Consider the following 19,968-nt stretch of genomic DNA (forward strand, 5'->3'; position numbering starts at 1 on the left):
AAGAAAAAAATTCACAAATTCATACAGAACATCTGAGCCCTCAAAGACAAAAATCAGCAGGCATGAAGTAGAGGTCAAACTGCAGTTCTGCTTGTTGTGTTATTTAATAGAGTAAGTTATCTGCAGAGAGTGCCATTGTGTGTCTTGTGATCCCTGAAGGTGATCCTGCAAAGTACTACAACTCCCTGTAGTTATTAGAAGACTTAGGAACAAACTGATGTCAATGGGATTACTTCTGAGGCTAAGGCAAGGAGGATTTAGCTCTAAGCATATTAATGCAATGTGGTGCAGCAGATGGTACTGCAACTAGTGCCTTATTGAGACAGTAATTTGGCAAAGTTCAAAATTATGAACATTTCAGATCACTTCCTCAGATAGTACCATTAACATGGTAATATATAAGGTTACTTTCCTTTTCCCACACGTGGAGGAATGCTGGAAAGAAATCAAACTGGGTTATATGCAATAGTGAGTCTAATTGTATAGTAATGAGCCTGCAGGATATTTACTGGGTGCTATGCAATGACTGAGAGTCTATAAAGGCTCTGTATGTCTGTCTCTGCACTGTGTCCTGACAATAGACCTAACTGACCCCTAATGCAAAGATAAAGTAACCCTCAACACTTCTGGAGAACAGTTTCAGTGGACATTTAGATGGTGTGTGGGTCAGAAATATGAAGCTAGAGTTGTAGGACAGAGGTGACTGCCCATGAACACCTGGATCAGAAGAGCTCGAGAACCAGTCAGGTTCCTCTTGGCAATCTTCAGCCAATCTTAGAATGATGCTCTCACCTTAGACATAGTGTTTGAAGTAAATTTCAGGTATACAACACTTCATTTACATTTTGAAGATGTCCTTTTGCTTCATTCCCCCATATCAAAATAAGCAATCAGAAAACTACAGGTCTGGAAATTTATTTTTAATATATCTTAAACCCTAGATCTCAGTTTTCTGGTAGAAGAACTATAGAAATCAGCACAGGCTGAATGAATATGGATCTTGCTCTGTTTCCATCTGCAGCAAATACAGACTATTTAATACTTTAATGATCAAGTACTTGCCCAGAAACAGAATATCTAATGGATCATTTCCTTCATGTATACTGAGAATACAAGAGGACAATCCATTCATGAAGAAAATTTGTGCAATCTCAGATGTGCTGAGAAACAAAACATCATTTTGCAAAGATGCAACCATAGCTAGGACACATATTTTCCTCAAACAGTCTAGCTGCATGCTGGTTGTAAGCATGAATGTATATTATACACCATATATGTCTAAGAACTAGAGAAGGAAAATGCACATATGAGGCATACATTTAAAATTTGTTCTAATCCCTTTTACTTTTTCACAGAATCAGAGAAGGGTTGAGGTTGGAAGGGACCTCTGGAGGTCACCTTGTCTAACCCCACTGCTAAAGCAGGGCCACCTAGAGCAGGCTGCCCAGGACCATGTCCAGATGGATTTGGAATATCTGCAAGGATGGGGACACCTGGGCACCTCTCTGGGCAACCTGTGCCAGTGCTTGGTTTCCCTCACAGTAAAAGAAGTGTTTCCTGATGTTCAGACAGAACCTCCTGTGTTTCAGTTTTCATTGCCTCTGGTTCTGTCACTGGGCACCACTGAAAAGAGCCCAGCACTATCTTCTTTACACCCTCCGTTCTGGTATTTATATAGATTGATGAGATCTCCCTCAAGTCTTCTCTTCTGTAGGCCAATTTTGTAGGTTTTTTTTCAGACTACCCAAGTGATAAAGTAATTTGAATAATGGAAAATGGGACAGGAAATAACAGAGAATTGGGTAAGTTACATGAAAAGTCCAAAGAAGAATACTCAATGTTCTGGAAGGATTATGCAATATAAGAGGAGAATAAAATTCTTACTATCTGGGAGGAGCAAATAAACCAAAGAGAATAAGAGCATAGCAGCAAGGGAAGGATTAACTTTGACTTTCAAAGCAGTATATCAAAAATGCATCTGATATAGATGTGGCCACATAATTTCTGTGAAGGATGGCTGGAGCAGATTTCCCAAATGCCTCTTTTTCAAATTATCTAGATTAAATTCAATATTGTTGATATACAGTACATTCCAGTAAGAGCCACGATTAGCAATGGTTCGACATAAATTAAACATTGTGCTTCCAGCTCAGCTACTCTCATTTTTCGGGAAGACAAATGACTGTATTATAAATATATCCTTAAAACAATGTCATGTGCTTTCACAATAGGTTAGATAAACATCCACACTGACCTACACAGGCCTGCTCAGTTCCAGACAGGCAAAAGACATTTATGACTTCCCACTGGGATGTCGCACAGCCAGTTTGCCATTAAGCAAATCTGGAGAGAGAGGATTGGAGACTGATAACATTAAGGTTTGAGTAAATTTGCAAAAGTCAGAAAATACAAAAATTAATAACATATCTTACCTCCCTTTATCCTCCCTGAAACACTAAAAATCAGCCCTTGGGTTCTGTAAGAATAAAACTAACTTATATATAACAGAGTTAATTTAGTATGGGCAACTTTCAGCAAGAAAGTGTTTATGTGCTTGCATCAAGCTGGCTGCATCAGATTTTGAAGGAATTATGAATGGAATGAAACTCTGCCATGCCCCAGAAAGGAGATGTGAGAAATCACCCTGTTTGTTACACTACTCTCCTGCCACGTGTAAATGTGTGTATTGCTCTTTCAGTATTAGCTGCCAAAAAAGAAATTACTTTTAAAGAGAAAAAGACCAAAAAAACATTCCATTAACTAATGTAAAACAAAGGTTTTGTGTTGTTTACAAATGATACTGTACAGTGGTATAAAGGCTGGGAATATACTCCCTACCCTAGCACAGCTGATCATCAAACAAAACTGAGATTGTTTTTACGCATTGAAGCCTGTAGGCTCAAATCTTGCGCACCTGACTCACTTAAGTGGTCTAATTCAACCAAACCCACTACTGGAGGTGTTCTAGTAAAATCAGTGGAACAACTGGTGTAGCAAATTTTGGCTTACTGACTTCCATTGACAATTCAAGAAGTCTCCACTGTTGTAGTTGTGAATTCCCGCTCCACACTAAGTGAGAGAGCGAGCGGTTATCACTGCTTCACAGCCTTTCAGTACAAGGACTAGGCAGTCTGGTCTCGTCTCTGCCATTGGCCTTAATCTTCTTGTTTCCACAGAGCGTCATGAGTGTAAGATCATCTTTCAGATAATGACCTGCTTCCTGCCACATCTCCAGGCTTAATAGCCCCTGTCCCTATGAGTGGGTTTTTTTTCTTGATGCTTCCTGAATGCATTCAAAGAGTTCTGTAATATGAAAAAATGAGGTAATAAATGCTTCAGGCTGCAGGATAAGAATAAGAATGGGCAAACTAACTATAGAGAGGAAGGGGCAATGAAGGGCTGAGTGACATGAAGGAGAGGAAAAAAACAAACACAGCAGAGATTTCCTATGCAGCATTCTTCTATCTAGGCTGGAGTGTCAGGTCAGTTTTCCATATTTCTCTACCCCACAGATTGCTCTCGTATTACCATGCACCCTGTAGAACTACTTCTTCAGCTGATTGGGCCCATTTTTAAAAAAGGCTAGCAATTTCTATTAAATTACAGTATTGATATTTGTAGAAAAATGCAATAGTGCCAATGTAGTAACCAGGCAGATCAAGTACCTTTATACAGGACAGTCTTGCCTTGCCTGGCTTGAAACATCCAACTCATGTCATGGTTCATTGTCTATCTAGTGTATCCTGAAGCATTCAAGGATGCTGCTTAGCTGTAATTCCAAGTCCAAAGATAGCACTTTTTAAAGGACTTGCATATTCTACCAGCATTTCTCTTCAATAAAAAAGATACTGTTTAAGTGCTTGAATAAGCCATATTATTTTACTTTGTACTCCCTCAGACCTAAGAGAGAAGGTGTAAAATAGTTGTAACAGTGGGAAATACATCACTCATTCCTCTTTTTTTAACTCCTAAATGATACGTATCAATGAAATTACAGCCACAAATCAAGAGAATAGGCTGTTGCAGCTATTCTGGAAAAAGTGCTTCCTGAAAACTGGGTTAGTGGCTTCTGCAGAATAATTCCAATCAAAGAGTTATGTACATTTGTATTTACAGTTAAATACATACACTTTCACTTTCATGCTGATAACCTAATCTATGACTTCAACGTGCTGACACTTTAGCAAAGAGTCCATGTTTTATGTGAAAATCCGAGTCTGTATTTTGGTGCAATGACACAAAAGACAAGTTAATACCTTAATACCACAAAAGACAAATTTAACAGTACTTCCTTTTTGGAAATATTTTCAACCAAAACATAAATCAAGACAGACACACTGTAAGTCTAGTTGTGATGAATGTGGTTCCTGATGGTCTGTGGTACATAATTTTACACAGAGAATAGTTTGTGTTTGTGGGAAATCTCAACACAAGATTTGGAACATGTTCCTGTTATTTGGAACCTGTTCCTATGATTAGGAACAAATAGATCACATTGATATTTCAGAACTCCTGGTAAATTCACTTAACTGAACAGCTGAAGAAAAAGAGACATGGCTGTGGACTACAACTGTAATTGCACCTACGCACACTGTTACCTTTAAGGTCTTCACAACCTGGAATATCAGGAACAAATTTATTTCCAGGAATATTACATTCTGAAGCAAGTCCAGCAGCACAGAATTATGACAATCTCTGCCTGTGCCCTCCCCTCTTCCTCAGTGTCACTACTGTGGAAATACTAATTCATATGACTAAAGGACATATCGAAATTATTTGCAGATCTATGGATCTGCCTAATTTGTAGATATTCTTATGTTATTAAACCAAGAAAGTTCAATTTTTGTGATAAGAGAATCCAATGTATAGATAATTTTTTAATAGCTGCCTGACAGCAGTTTACTAATAATTTGTTCCATCAAGAATTCCTTATAATATTGGAGCAGACAAAGTGCTCATGTGCTGGACTAGTTTAAGGAATCTTCATTTTCTTAAATGGAACCATCATTTGAATTCAAATTCCAAAATAGTTTCTTAATTGTTGTCATAATACTAAGTTTGTTTTGTTATTACTGGCTCAGGGCAATCTGTTTTCAGTTAAATTAAGTATCACGGAAGGTTTTTTCAATGTTTTTCAGAAAGCTGTATTGCACACTGGCAAAAATGCCCCCAGGTGAATAAAGAAGTCTGCTCAAAACAATTCACATGAATTCCAAGTTTCAGTGCAATGTGATCTGGGCTTGTCTGCCACCAAATATAGTACTGATTTTTGACACCCAAGTGAGGGCACTCTCTCTGCCGATCTATTGAGGTCTACCACAAAAAAACCCCAAAGTTCTGCAAGAAGACAACACTGCTCAGACAGCAGATGGAAGAATAAGGAACACCTTTGATACTGTTTTTCTTTCACTGATGCTATTTGTATTTGACTGATGCTCATTTTACATCATGTCATGATTCTAGAAAGATGTAAGATCTAGTGACTAATTCAGCACTGGCAGTGACTATTTTTCTCCTTGCAAACCAAGAAGCCATGCATATACATTTCAGATTTTGGCATCAGCTCTCCTTTTAGAAGAGATTGAAGAAAGATCCAGACTTATCTCCAGCTGTGTATGCATTATATTGTATAACACCACTTTGACTGGTTTGTTGTTTCTTGAAGAACATCCATATCAAGATCATCCATATTAATTTTATTATAGTAGAGCTGTACTTCTGATTTTTATACTTAGTTTACAGCACTAGATTAATTAATATTTCCTTTAAGATTACCTTACATACAGGGGGACTGACAGAAACAAGACTAATTTCAAAAGTGCAAGCCACAGATTTTTTTTGTTTTACCACAGGAGGTGCTGAGAGCACAATGTCTATATCTAAGCTTGACCAGAGTACTTGGGTCAAGTGCCACAATGGTACATGTAGATTTTACCATTATATCTGAACTGTGCAGTACACTGAAACAATAGTGTGATGCAGTTCAACCCAGAGCCCTTGGTCCCTGATAATCCGGATGGGAACCTGGACAAACAGTGCTGAGAATCTCGGTTTTGTTCATGCCTAGGTTCATTTCAGTGGAGATAACTGTGCTGGGATGTAGGGTGCAAGAGAATGGTGTGCGTATCAGTCCTTACGCTAACGCTTAGTGGGGATGCAGCCAAGTTTTGCACCAGGATGAGAGAGCTGGACAGAATTATTGAACTTCACAGTTTAGACTCAGCCTGCAATTATGAGCTATGATAATGAAGACTACAGTGCTTAAGAATCTGATTTAAAGAAAATAATCCACACAGTACTCATGTTTTACTTTTCAGCAAGGTAATGTCAATACACAGTGTAGCAAGGCCTATGTTAAAACAATTGCCAGTCAAATTCTCCAGTTCATTCAGGAGGTGGATTGCACATTTATCATAATAAATAAAGGTTAAAATATACCTTGCTGAATGAATGTAACTTATGCAGTTTCTGCAGTATTTTTAATCCATGTTTATGTGATTAGTAATTTATGGAATTAGAGACTTTCAGCTTCTGTATCATTTAGTGGGATTAAGCACGGGTTCACTGCAAATAGAGATTAGAAAGGTGGGGGGTTTAAGTAGACTGTCTGAGGCAGTAAACCTCCTTATACTAGAGATCTGCATTTACTAAGAGCTCCCTAAACCTGTTATAACACCCAACCATTCCAGAGCTCTGCTCCACCCTTTTCCTCCTTCCCTCTGTCCCTCCCTCCACTACCACATACACACGGGACTTCTCTGTAGACACAAGTGACCTGCTGAGTAATCTGTACTTTTGGAATCATCTAACTCACAAAGATAAGTCATGTGAACAGACTTGGGCAGTGTCAGAAAAGGTTGACTGAAATCCAGTCAGACCATCCAGCAACAGATGAAAAGCAAGCAGAACAGTCTCCTAAAATAAAGCACATGCATCTTAAAAATAACTTGAACAAAACAAGCATTGTATAGGTCTAATTGATCCTTGGCATGTTCAACAATTGGACTTGCAGATAATCAGACTGCTTTTTTTTTTTTTAAATACTGCAAGTCATCACAGATCAAATAGGTTAAACAGTTATGTAGTCATATTTCCCAATAAAAAGACTAACTCATGGAATCGAAATTAAAATCAGACTTCAGAAGCAAAAACTGCAGCCACAGAAAACACCTGAAATGCTTGCACTGATCAACCAATTGCTTGCACACAGTGCAAATAAAACATATGCTAAAAGGCCTTACAACAAAAAGGCAACAATGTACTTCCTCATTTAAGTTATGACACTGGCACAATCTCCCTCAGTGCATAATACTGACCCTTGTGTTAAAAATCTTTCACTTATTTCTATTTACAGTTTTTGACATACGGTTAAAGAGAAGGTCTTAAAAATGAGCATAACACAAAATATTTTATTTATATCTGCTTTCCTAAACTCCTTGGATAACTTCAATATTGCCTTTAATCTAGCATGCAGTTACAAGTAACTTACTGGTTCTGAAGAACACTTGCACTTCAGAAACAAAGAAGACAACCCTTTTGCTTTATGGAGTTTTAGTTTTTGACGTCAGGTCTGCATGATCATACTATTCTCTTCACAAAGACATTTGTTTTGTATCGTGGCCATTGTGTTGCATGAAATTTTCTTTTGATACTTCCTTGACACACTGATGCCTCCCTCTCCTCCTGGGTGCCACTCTTTGTTTTCCATGCTCTGGGATGTTAAGACTGTTAGAGCTAATAGTCTTGTAAACTGGCTCTTCCACTGGAATACAAAACCCCTGTGATTTCTGTTTTTTTGCACTAGTGCTGTTAAACCATGGTGTAGGATTGGTTCACTTTTACATTTCTGTATAAACTAAGGCATACATTAATGTTCTGTAGTATGGAACTAAGGCTAATACCATCAACTGAATCCCCTAGTACTATTGTAAAAAATGTGTAACATTTGTGGTATCTTTAAAACCGTTCACTGGAGTTTTTCCACCCCCTAACTAACTCAGCCATTGCTTCTTCAGACTGCAAACCCTTGCTGCAGCACAAGTCTGAAACCAAAAGCCAATATGATCCCTTACTTTTGAACTCTGTAGTGTAAATCAATTACATATGGGCTGTGGACATATTCTTGTGAGTACATTTGTGTATGGCTTTTCAGTCTTAAAAGTCCTTTGAGGTCAAATGAGGGCAAAGCAAGGTAGTAAAATTCTTTGTTTGAATCCTTGTTTTAAAACGTTCTTACACTTTGTTAATATAGAAAGTTAATACTATATAGAAAACATACCAAAGAAAACTGACTACCGAAAGGCTGACTATTTGATTTCCTTAAATACAGTCTGAAAGAATATGCTTTCTAGCTTTCTGCCTCCATGGATATTAGTCCCCGGGAATGCAGCTCACATAATATCTTAAAAGCCATCTATCCAACATTAAGTCTTGTTGTTCTTCATAAAGTAATATAAGAAATTACATGTTACAATTCTCGGGAGTCAAAGCCAGAAGTTAAGTGCAATATATGCAATCTAACTTAAACAAGAAAATAGTCTGGGAAATTTTTTTCACTAAAAGGTTCCTAAATATATTTCACAGGAATATCCCCTGTTCCCACTGTCCAGGCCTTCCCATTGTCTGACCCGTGGGCCAGTAACAAAGGCAAGAATGTTTAACATATTACCCTAATCTCAAAACATTTTAAGATTTTTTTTTTTAACAGATATAATCTATCCCTTAAGCAATTAAGGTCTCTGCTTGCAGGGGAAAAGATGTAGGATGCCCATGGGAACTACTGACCCTACAGTACTGAACATCATCAGCATGTGTCTGCTTACAAGAGAAGTGATGGGAGGTAGAGAAGGACAGATACAAAATAGTTTCTTTATTCTGACATGCATATTATTCCACAAAATACAGTAGTGGCTTATGCCAAGGCCAGGTCTTACGAGTACGAAGTGCAAACGTAGTGAAAGTTTAATAAATCATTTATCATCTATTTCTCAAGTCCTTTAAAGAACAGCTAAAAATAGTGAGAAGTTTATCTACTGTAACCTTTAAGGTTTTTTGTATTCTTCTTGTATGATGTATAAAAATTTCCCATCTTTCTTTAACTTCCCCTGGTTCTCTGATAGAAGCTATGATTGTCCACCTGTGAAACTATAACTTTCTCACTACAGTCACTTGTGTCAGAAAATAAGGACTATCTATGCCTGGTGAGAATTAAGAAACTAAACTTGACTGGGAAGATGAGGCTGTGGTCATTCACATCTCACTTCCGAAGGAAATGGAAACAAACAATACACAGAATACACAGAAACTTACTGCATTTCTGATAGAGGCCTTGACAGTATAAAGAATACTCTGGTCTGTGAATATACATCTATGTAAAGAACATAGTGTTTAACGTGACAGTGACAGGACAAATACTACAATCTTCTTTCAGGTTCTGTCATCAGAGGAAAACATTTCCCTAGTGCATTAGACTTAGGTTTACCTTTATGATGCTGTTTTGAAGCTTTGCAATTTATATAGCATAAAAATATCTTTACAGTAAATCAGAAAATTTTCAATATATTTCAAGAAAAATAGCCATTAAGTATAAAATTAGTCTGAGCCTTCAAATGTGGTAATACAACAATTAAAAAAAAAAGTATTCCCTACTTTTTATCTTGTTCTGTACTTTTAGCTGAAAAATGGAACAATAACAAAGCTTTTATTTTAATATTAATATATCTGACATGTTTTAGGTTAAACTAATTTTGGGAATGTCCAGAAAAAGTATTAATTTAATTTTCCTAAGCTTTTCCCTAGTTCTTCTATTCTTTCAAACAGCTAATGCAACCTCTGTTGAATATAAAAAGATTTTGTTTCCATTGGTTACAATGCTTCCATGAGATCATTGATATCTCTCTAACTTATTTTCAGTGAAGATATATAGGCTCTCCTTGTTTTGTTTCAGCAACCTCCTATATCACAGTCACAGAAAGATGAAAACAAAATAGAGAAAATTATTTTGATTTTTCTTATGCTAGGCAGATTGGAAAGTAAATTGGTCTTTGTGTTTTAGGTGGAAAAAAATTCTGTGTTTAATGTAACATTAAAAGTTCCCTGGGAAGTTGCATACTTTTGTATAATAACTGGTTCTTTTCTGTACAAACACAAATGTGCTTTAACTGGTTTGGAAGCAATCCTGTTACAGGTGACCTTCCTCTGCTATTGTGTATACCATATATCATCTACAGATTGTAAATTCTTTGAGGCACAGAGTGATTGTCACTTTATTTGTAAAGTCCTTTATACTTCTCTGTGAGGGATCCCTTCTTTTTTGATATAGTTTTCAACTATGACCACAATATTTACCTGACTTTTGAAAGTCTAGGAATTTACCTGTATTTATTTTTATTTTTTGAGAAGTGTAATTTCTGCCTTATAACTCACAGCGCTATTTAAAGACGTAGTTTTTAATCAAAACATACTTTCACATATTCATTTTCAGGTACAAGTGATCTTACTGATATCATTGGCACAACTTAGGTACATCTAGTTAAGCTCAGGTGTCCACATACTTGGAGACTTGTAAAATAGATTTTGTTTCCCTCTGAGTCATCATATTGAATCACAGAAAGGCTCAGAAGGGACCTCAACTGATCTTCTGCCCTCAAGAGATTTACTGCCCCAGGGCCATCATTCTTAGTTGCTTTTCTATAAATATCTTCATGTACATTCATTCCCCTTTAGTCATGTCTCACGTCTTATTCCATTTTTCCTACATGTATACCTTCCAGGCTATCTGTCAAAACCCTCCCTAGTTCAGCAGTAATGTATGCCAGTAGCAAATGTACAGTTACCTATAGAACAGACAGGTATAAATTTATAGGAGTGAGGAAGGGGGAATGGTTATGGCTCCAGGATTATGTGAAGATAAGATATTTCTGATGATGTATTTTCAGGGTGTGGGTTATTAAAGACATGAGAATGTGGCATTTACTGGCACCTCAATGAGCAGTGGTAAGAAATTATGGCAGAGGAGCAGCACGAACAGAATAAATAGCTCAGTAATATTTCCTACATAACCCAACAAAAAGCTGGAAAACTTTGAGATAGATGGATATCTCAGTAGACTAATGTGTTGGTTTTATGTGGCAAGGTTTTGGTAGCGGGGGGGGGGATTACAGGGGTGGCTTCTGTAAGAAGCTGCTGGAAGCTTCCCCTGTGTTCGAGAGAGAGTGAGCCCATACCAGCCGGCTCTAAGACGGACCCGCCACTGGCCAAGGCCGAGCCAATCAGTGATAGTGGTAACGCCTCTGTGATAACATTTTTAAGAAGGAAAAAAAGTTGGGACAGACAGAAAACGGCAGCTGGAGAGAGGAGTGAGAACATGTAAGAGACCCAACCCTGCAGACTCCAAGGTCAGTGAAGAAGGAGGGGGAGATGCTCCAGGCGCCGGAGCGAAGATTCCCCTGCAGCCCGTGGGGAAGACCATGGTGAGGCAGGCTGTCCCCCTGCAGTCCAGGGAGGTCCACGGTGGAGCAGATATCCACCTGCAGCCCAGGGAGGACCCCACGCTGGAGCAGGTGGGTTCCCAAAGGAGGCTGTGACCCCGTGGGAACCCCGTGCTGGAGCAGGCTCCTGGCAGGACCTGCGGATCTGTGGAGAGAGGAGCCCACGGAGCAGGTTTTCTGGCAGGACTTGAGACCCCGTGGGGGACCCACGCTGGAGCAGTCTGTGCCTGAAGGACTGCACACCATGGAAAGGACCCACGCTGGAGCAGTTCGTGAAGAACTGCAGCCCATGGGAATGGCCCACGTTGGAGAAGTTCGTGAAGGACTGTCTCCCGTGGGTGGGACCCCACGCTGGAGCAGAGGAAGAGTGTGATGAGCCCTCACCCTGAGGAGGTGAAGCGGCAGAAAATAACGTGTGACGACCGTAAACCCCATCCCTGTCCCCCTTGTGCTGCTGGGGGGGCTTGGTGGAGAAATCTGGGAGTGAAGTTGTGCCCGGGAAGAAGCGAGGGGTGGAGGGAAGGTGTTCTGAGATTTCGTTTTATTTCTCATTTACCTTACTCTGGTTGATTTGTAATAAATTGAGCTAATTTTCCCTAAGCTGAGTCTGTTTTGCCCGTGACGGTAATTAGTGAATGATATCTCCTGTCCTTATCTCGACCAGCAAGCTTTTTGTTATATTTTTCTCTCCCCTGTCCAGCTGAGGCTGGGGGAGTGATAGAACGGCTTTGGTGGGCACCTGGCGTCCAGCCAGGGTCAACCCATCAGAACTAACTATATTAGGTCCTTATTGCTTTATAGGAGGTATTTTTCACAGATCACACCTCCAATTTTAATGACCATTCTGAATTCTAATACTTCTGCTTAGGGCCTGCAGCCTTAACCAGTTTGGGGCAACTAGTTAATTTAGTACATATGCTCTCTATTCCATCATTGTAGATGTTAATGAAAATATTGAATTCTGCTGAATATTGAAAATATTGCATAGGACCACTCTTGAAAGAGCTCCATAGCCATTCATAACTACTCCTTCAGGGTCTTCTCATGTATTTTTGTAACATATTTTTAGTAGTTTTTATTCTCTCCTGAACAATCTCATTTTGACAAATGACATAAACTACTGGTGCCATGATTTCACCAATAACTTAAAGGAAACACATCCATTTCCAGCAGAATCTTGCAATATTTGGTTGAAGAAGTTTTATTACTGATTTTATTAGTATTCCTGTTCATGGACAATGTTTTGGATCAGTAAGCCTTGTAAAAGACACTGGTCAGAAAGAGGTCAATAGTTGAACGTGATGTATAGAGTCACCAGTGTAAGAAAAAGTTCACCTATGGATTTAGCAGGCTGACAGGCAGAAGGGTAGATGAAGCTGTAGGAAGTCTTTGCAGGTGATCACTACTGAATGAAGCATGCAGGTAGAGGTTCTGTTATAACTCTGGCAGTTGCCAAAGTAATACGGAAATTACCAGAATGTTAAAATCTACTATTTTAAGTATTCTTTTGTCACAATGAGAAAGAAAATACGTCAAATAGTTCCGTTCTAGTCTTGTTTCTCAATATAAAATAATTTGGAAATTTTAAGCTAGAACTCCACCTTTTTATTAAAATAAATGAACTTGATAAGCAATGAGATTAGGACTAGATACTACCAGTAGTACTTACTCAAAACCAGATTCCTACTTGCATTTATAGCATTGATTTCCATGAAGTTAAGAAAAGTGTTTTACCTTTGCAGAGGAAAGGCTGATGACATGTTGATCTTTTTCATTTGTCACAATTTCCACAACACTATGTTGGTGTCCTGACAGCTTCCCTGTAGGCCTACTATTAATAGCTGGATGCCACAAACGAAGGAGTTTGTCACGACCTGAAAGAAAAAAAAAAAGAGTCAGAAAGGCTGCATAGTCACTGGTATTACAAATAAGCTTCGTAATGGAGAGCTTAGTGTTGATAAGTCTCTGCTTTCATCATGAAGGCAACTCCCACATAAGGACGTAAATTTTTCATTCTAAGGGCTGGATTCCAGCTTATGTTTTCCTTGCTTATTCCCAAACTTGTATTAAAAACACATAACTGATTTGACTTTCAAAGCCTTTTTATTTTGCTAGAGGAATGTCAGGGACACTGGATGTGACTACATGCATTAGTCTCATAGGAGCAGAATACTTCATTAGAAATAGAACTGGGGCTTAGATTTTTCCTTCAAAGATCTAATTTAGAAAAATGTTAAAACAATTTTTGTGTCTACTTAGCCAGGAAATGAAGGGATGGAAATGAAGCCATGGAAGAGGGAGGGTGTGCAGAACAGGAAAGGGAGCAGGCATGAAAGTTGAGGGCAGGTAGGAAACAATAACTACTGATGAGTGATTTTGTTTCTTGAAGTAAATGGGAATTAGGTCTTTCATATTTATTTGTATGTTCAAACATTAAAGTTACCTACAATTTAGGGAATAATCCTTGACTGCATTATAGATGAATCTTTTGGTACTATTTTCATAATAGTTTCCATAAATATTTCAAAACACCAAAGATGTTAAAAATGTATTAGTAAACTCCTGGGTTTACATACTGATGTAAACACAACTGTACCTAGTGCACTGAAGTATTTCATATCTTTCACAGGAGTTTCAAGAAAACTTGAGCCCAGTTTAAATTTGACATGAATTAATTTATATTTTAACTTGCAATTCCTGGCAAATACTGCAGTTGTATGAATTGTATGAACATGCTATTTTGCATAAAATAAATGAAACAGCCACATTTTGTCTAGACTTCAGTTTGAGCTTTAGTTTTCTCTCAGCTTAAAGTGAAGCGCAGAAAGCCAAAAAAATCATAGACTAGGAAGTACATGCCCCAAGAGAACATTCACCCAACCTCAAGACTACAATGCTCAGCTCAGTTTTGTTAACAAAGAGAAGAGCTCTTACAGTCTGCTCTCCAGGGATCTTCCTTAAGCTTGTTCAACCTACTGTTATTGGCCAGTCCCTCCCTCTCTCTCTCTCTCAAAAAATATATTCCTTTCCTTCTTAATACAGCAATATGTGATTCATTTAGGAGCGCCCCATGTCCCTTTTCCTCCATTAAACACTATTGTCCTCTCAGTTAAATTGATTCCACTGTTTATGTAGCTTCTCTCTAAATGAGAGAGGCTCACTGGAGAAATTATTTACTCTTAAAATAGCTACAACTGAATGTAATTTTGGTTTATGCCAGCTCATTTCACAAGTGTGACTGAAAATGCAACCATGCAAACAGCTGTACCGGCACAATGGAGGGATAAATTCTGCTTAGGAAAGGGGAGCCATGGATAAGTAGCTGACTGGCAGCGACTTCAGTGCGAACCAGTTTCTTTTCAGGGGGACTTTCAGGCAAAACTATTCTAGATTAGCTGTCTATGCTGTAAGCATGGCAGGAAGTAGCTTAAAAGGGCTATAATTGCACAAGCGGTTTGTGAAGCCCTTTTGGATGGGGAAACTGCGGAACATGGTGGGCCCCTGCTCACTCCCCCAGATGTTGCATTAGGCCATCACAGACACATCCTGCAAGTTAGCAGAACCCTTGCGACCAGGCCAGTATACATTACTGAGAAACAAGACCATGGGAGTAAAACAGCTTGCAGACCTTCCATGAGGTCAACAGGAGGACACAAAAAATGGTAGACAGAAGCCTCCAGCGAGACTGATGAGATCAGTTCTAATGTCAGAGGGAACAGATACTGCTTCAACAACATGCCCTTTAGCAGCCCCAAATGGAAACTGTCATGTCTTAAAATGATGATGAACTAGGTAGAAGCTGTTGACAGTATCTGACCAACTCAACTACCTACTTGCTGCACTCTGAGGAACAGAATTTTTCTTAGTCTTTCTAATTGCTCTGTTCTTTATATTCCTGAAGTGATGGCAGATGAATGGAGGACAGTGCCCTTTAATTGTGGCACAGATAGTTTCTTTTAAGAATAGAATCACTAATACATGTTATTTACTTAAGATATCAACATGAAGAGCAAGTGTCATTACGAAAGAAAACCTTTCCCTACATTAAAAATACTGTTTGCTTGTCATGTGAAATAGTAGATTAGTTTTAGTTCCTTTCACTGATGTGGAGATAATGGTGGATTTGGTTAAAGTAGATGTGTTCTCTCCCCTCTTTCTGGATTAATGCCAGATTGGCCCTTACATTTGCTGGAACATTTATTCTCTCTGTGCTCCAAATATGCCTCTGGGATTCAGAATCCTGACACAGAAGGCATGGGTACTAAGCACATTCAAGAAAATCTTGAAGAAGAGGAATTATCTGTAAACACATATGACAGCAAATTTTTAAGATTCTGTGGAATCAATGATTTGAATCATAATGGGCTCAGTTCAGTGTTCTCCCTTCCAAGATAAATATGAAAGCATATGTTTAGGTTTTTTTTTTAAAAGTCAGATTCTATGTCCACAGCTCTATTCTAGCTAGATATTATGGATTCCAATACCTTCTTTGAGCATGTGATGCTTTGTCAAATTGTCTCCCTTGCTTACACAGTTTTGCAATTTGTGTGGTATTACAAGTCTGCTGAGATGTCTGCATTTCAGCAGTGTTGAAATCCCCTTGAGAACAATAGCATTGTTGAATGGAAAAATGCTAGGCTTAGCTTGGCATCCTCTGATAAACTAGAAATGAAAAATATAACTCCTGCTTTCTTTCTATGCTGCTCCTCTCACACAGAAGGACCTCTTATTCTTTAAAACAACTTGTCATTCCTTCAAGCCTGCCTTTTAAATAATCTTAGGTTATAATGTCTGCAAAACCTCTTCAGGACAGTAACGCATCTGGTAAACTAACACAAGTTCATATGTTTATAATATTGACCAATGTCTCTTCCTTTTTTCTTTGTGCTGCCTTCTCTGTCTTCATATGTTCTTCTTTAAATTTAGACTGCATCATAGAAAAGAGTCTGCTCTGCCTCTGAGGGCTAATATTAGTGGAGTCCTGGGATGTGATTTCTACAACTAGGATTCCTGGGAATCCCTGAAAATATCAATAACAATGTATAGTGCCAATAAACAAAAAAAACCCAAACAAAACCCCAAAACATATAAGATATTACCAATTACTTCACTTGTGCCAGAAATACACAAAGGGTACTGAGCAAGCACAGAAGACTTCCTTTTATCAGTCTTGAGATGCTACTGCTAGATTTAGAAATCTCTAATAGTTTTTCTTCTACTTTATTGCTTACAGGAAAACAATAGCTGGATTTGAAGACCTAATAGGGTTAGAAGTTGATGTATCATATCATTTAAAACCAATCATCTCCAGCTTTTATATGCATACATAATTTGATTTTAACTGTAGCTGTTCCCTGAGGTGATGATTAAGACATAGTTGGAATTGAAATGGATACAGAGTAAGAAGAAAACCATATCACTTTACCATTCAACATAGTATTAATGCAAAATGCTACACAGAAAAGTTTTTCTAAACTACTGTGGGCTCCACATTTAAGGCCACTATCAGGTTTTTATCATTTTACTGGTTGAAGTCTAGCTTTTAGCATGAAAAGTGAACTCTATACCAGGTTTGCTTTTATCTTTCTTGTTATTATAAATGTCAAATATCTGGAAGACAAAATTAAGGGTGTTAGAACATGACTTTTTTAATAGTCACTTCCCAGTTGTACATACAAAATACATTGTAGTATTTTGCACACCATTTGTGCTATAAACACCTGGCTAAATAATAAAAGGTTGGGGCAATCCTTTTAAAAAATGTCAAGCTCCATTATAAACTGAGGAGGATACTTCTTTCTGCAACTGCCACTATTCAGAACACTCTTCCAGAACATTATTGCTCTAATTTTTGCTCTAATATTTGTTCTCCTGATATTTTTATAGATAGCAATGGTATTCCTTATTAATTGTCATTTTTCTAGGTTATAAAAAATATACTTTTTAGTCTTTGTGTGATAGGTTTAGTCTCTATGGGATAGGTTTCCCCCACCCTTTTTCCATATTCAACTAATCTTTCTCAAACACGGCTCATTTCAACCATACAGTGGATTTCAGTACAACATGAGGTTTTACTAGTGTCAAATTCAGAGAAGTTAATGCTTTGTTACCTGCAGAACAGATATTTCAACTAACACAGGTACCTAGGGCAAGTATTGCTGCATGATTGCCCTATTCCTGCCGGACTCTGCCAGAAAGCATTTATTGTTGGTCACTGTCAATGATGGGATAGTGGGTTAGGCAGATCTTTGGTCTGGCCTACCATAGCCATTCTTATTTTCTTAGGAAGTTTATCCAGATTTTCCTGTTCTGCTATTTCTGTAAGAAGAATTTTCAATGTGTAACAGAAACTTTTATTAGTGCCTGTGTAATCGACCTTCTGTCCTATTCAGACACTTCACCTTGGTTTTATTACTACAGTAAAATCCTCCAGTTCTACCTGTAGGAAATACTAACCACATTCTGTTTTATAGGGCTTTCCTACTTTAGTGTCATCAGTAAATTTCTCCAGACTACTTTTTGTGACAAGGTAATCAATATAAATAAGATCTTCTCCAAGGCTGAACTTCAGAATTTTCACTAATAACTTTCCTATAGTCCTATTGCTTTCCCTTTAAATCTTGTGTCTAGAAAATCAATAGAACTGTCTGATATTTATTTTGACATCTCTCACAGTTTTCCCTTTGGTAAACTGCTACAATTCAACTTGAATTGCATTATTTACCATGTCTAGGTCTTTTTTTTTCCCAAATTTATGTTACTGTCTTGCATATTATCAAGGCTGGACAGCAGAGCCTTGGCTGCTTTTTTCTTCTTGTTAAATATAGACATAAGAACTGCTATGTTTGTTATTGCAATTTTTAACAAAGTTTTAAGCAAGACTCTCATACTGAAGACTTGGAGATAGGCAGCATCAATGTCACTCCAGGGCACCACCCCGTCAGACAGAATATACAAACAAGATTGCTGACATTCTCCAGCCACATTTCTGCAGCTCAAAATATGACCACTGCAATAGAAAGGCTCATAACAGGGAAGAAATGGATGTAAGAATGCTATTTCTGCAGTCTGCTTTGGGAGAAAGAACAAACAGTAAAGCTTTGGGGAAATGTGATCAGAGAAAAGAGCAACGTAAAGTATTAAGATGGGCCAATGTGATTGCTTAAGATAGGAAAGGATGGCCAAAGAGTAATAGGAAGGGATGGGAGCCCTGCTGATACTGCAAGGAGTAATGTGTATAACCTGACCAAGACAGTCACCACCATGACTTGGAAAGGTGCCTTAGAGTAGTTCAACATACAGTTTCTCCTGTTTTGTTATATAAATAACATGAGACTTGAATGAAACCCAGATTGAGCCCTTGGTAGATTCCTGCCAGGAAGTATATCTTTGCAGAGTGAGGCTCCCAGCAATTAAAAGCAAGATCTCTGTTTCCTATCATTTAAGACAGAAGCCATTATTTAAATTCTTAAATACTAACTTAGCTTTACTTGATCTTACTTAACTGGGAAAAAAAATTCACAACAGAACAATCTCTTGGATAACACCCCAATACTTACCCCCAGTGACAATGACTTTTGCTTTCCCACAGTATGTGAAGGCATTGACTCCTTTAGGGACAGAAAATTCCTTTACAGGTCTGTAATCATTAATAAAACAGTTAGTCAGGTAAGAAACATTAGGAAAATACAGTCCACAGTATTCCACTTTACTTTTCTGTAGTATATAGAATAGCTGTTTGCATAATGTATACAATCTCTTGTTAAAAGCAAATTGATTTATAACAGTGACTTATAGTTGTATAGACTTATAGTGATACTAGCATCAATAAAACAGGAACTTTTAAAATGCACTTTCCATTAAAGTAATAAATCTCTGATTTGAACACCTGAATCCTTTATCAGTCATACTCCAAACAGAATCCTAAAATGGTAGCTGTTGCCAAGGTAAGCCTTCACACACGTCTGCATGCTTAAAGCAGTTCATCACTGAGGAAAAATATCAAACCGACTGCCTTTGCCTGTTTTGGACATGGAAGTCTATTGTGGCCTCTATTTTGCATAAAGTAAGTGCAGTTACTTTTCTGCTGCTTGTGTATAATGTATTGTATAATGCATAGTCTCTATTTTATCTATATTGTGTTGTGTAATAACATGAAGAGACTGCAATTTTCTGAAACTCAACCGAATTATTCTGTTGTATTCGCTGCTAAAGCACAGGAATTCAAACAGCCAACACAGACTGAGATTGACTCAGCAACCCTTCTAAACCCGTTCTTTGAGCAACTTCTGCTTGTCTCTGCATGTTTCATACATTGTTACTAATGAGTGAATATTTCCTTGATTTCTGGATTCAGCAATAGCATGGCTAACACCCATCTCTCCCAGGAAACAATGACTGTCAATGTAAATAAGCTATACTGAATTAAATGAGTACACATTTAAATTTTTTCTTTGAAATCCAGACAAGTAGGTAGTTC

The 19,968-nt window shown here is 38.0% G+C and overlaps 1 protein-coding gene across 1 annotated transcript in view; it reads right to left on the minus strand.

Annotated features, from left to right (window-relative positions):
* The window catches only part of WDR64 (WD repeat domain 64), a 76,257-nt gene that overhangs the window by 31,899 nt on the left and 24,390 nt on the right, over nucleotides 1–19,968 (minus strand). The window contains exons 9-10 of the mRNA XM_010562943.1: nucleotides 19,049–19,128; nucleotides 13,224–13,363 (exon numbers count right to left, since the gene is read on the minus strand). Of these exons, the coding sequence (XP_010561245.1) occupies nucleotides 13,224–13,363; nucleotides 19,049–19,128 (220 nt within the window). The remainder of the gene's footprint in view (nucleotides 1–13,223; nucleotides 13,364–19,048; nucleotides 19,129–19,968) is intronic.

The sequence above is a fragment of the Haliaeetus leucocephalus genome, unplaced genomic scaffold, assembly GCF_000737465.1.
Source record: "Haliaeetus leucocephalus isolate CR32 unplaced genomic scaffold, Haliaeetus_leucocephalus-4.0 Scaffold162, whole genome shotgun sequence".
NCBI lineage: Eukaryota > Metazoa > Chordata > Aves > Accipitriformes > Accipitridae > Haliaeetus > Haliaeetus leucocephalus.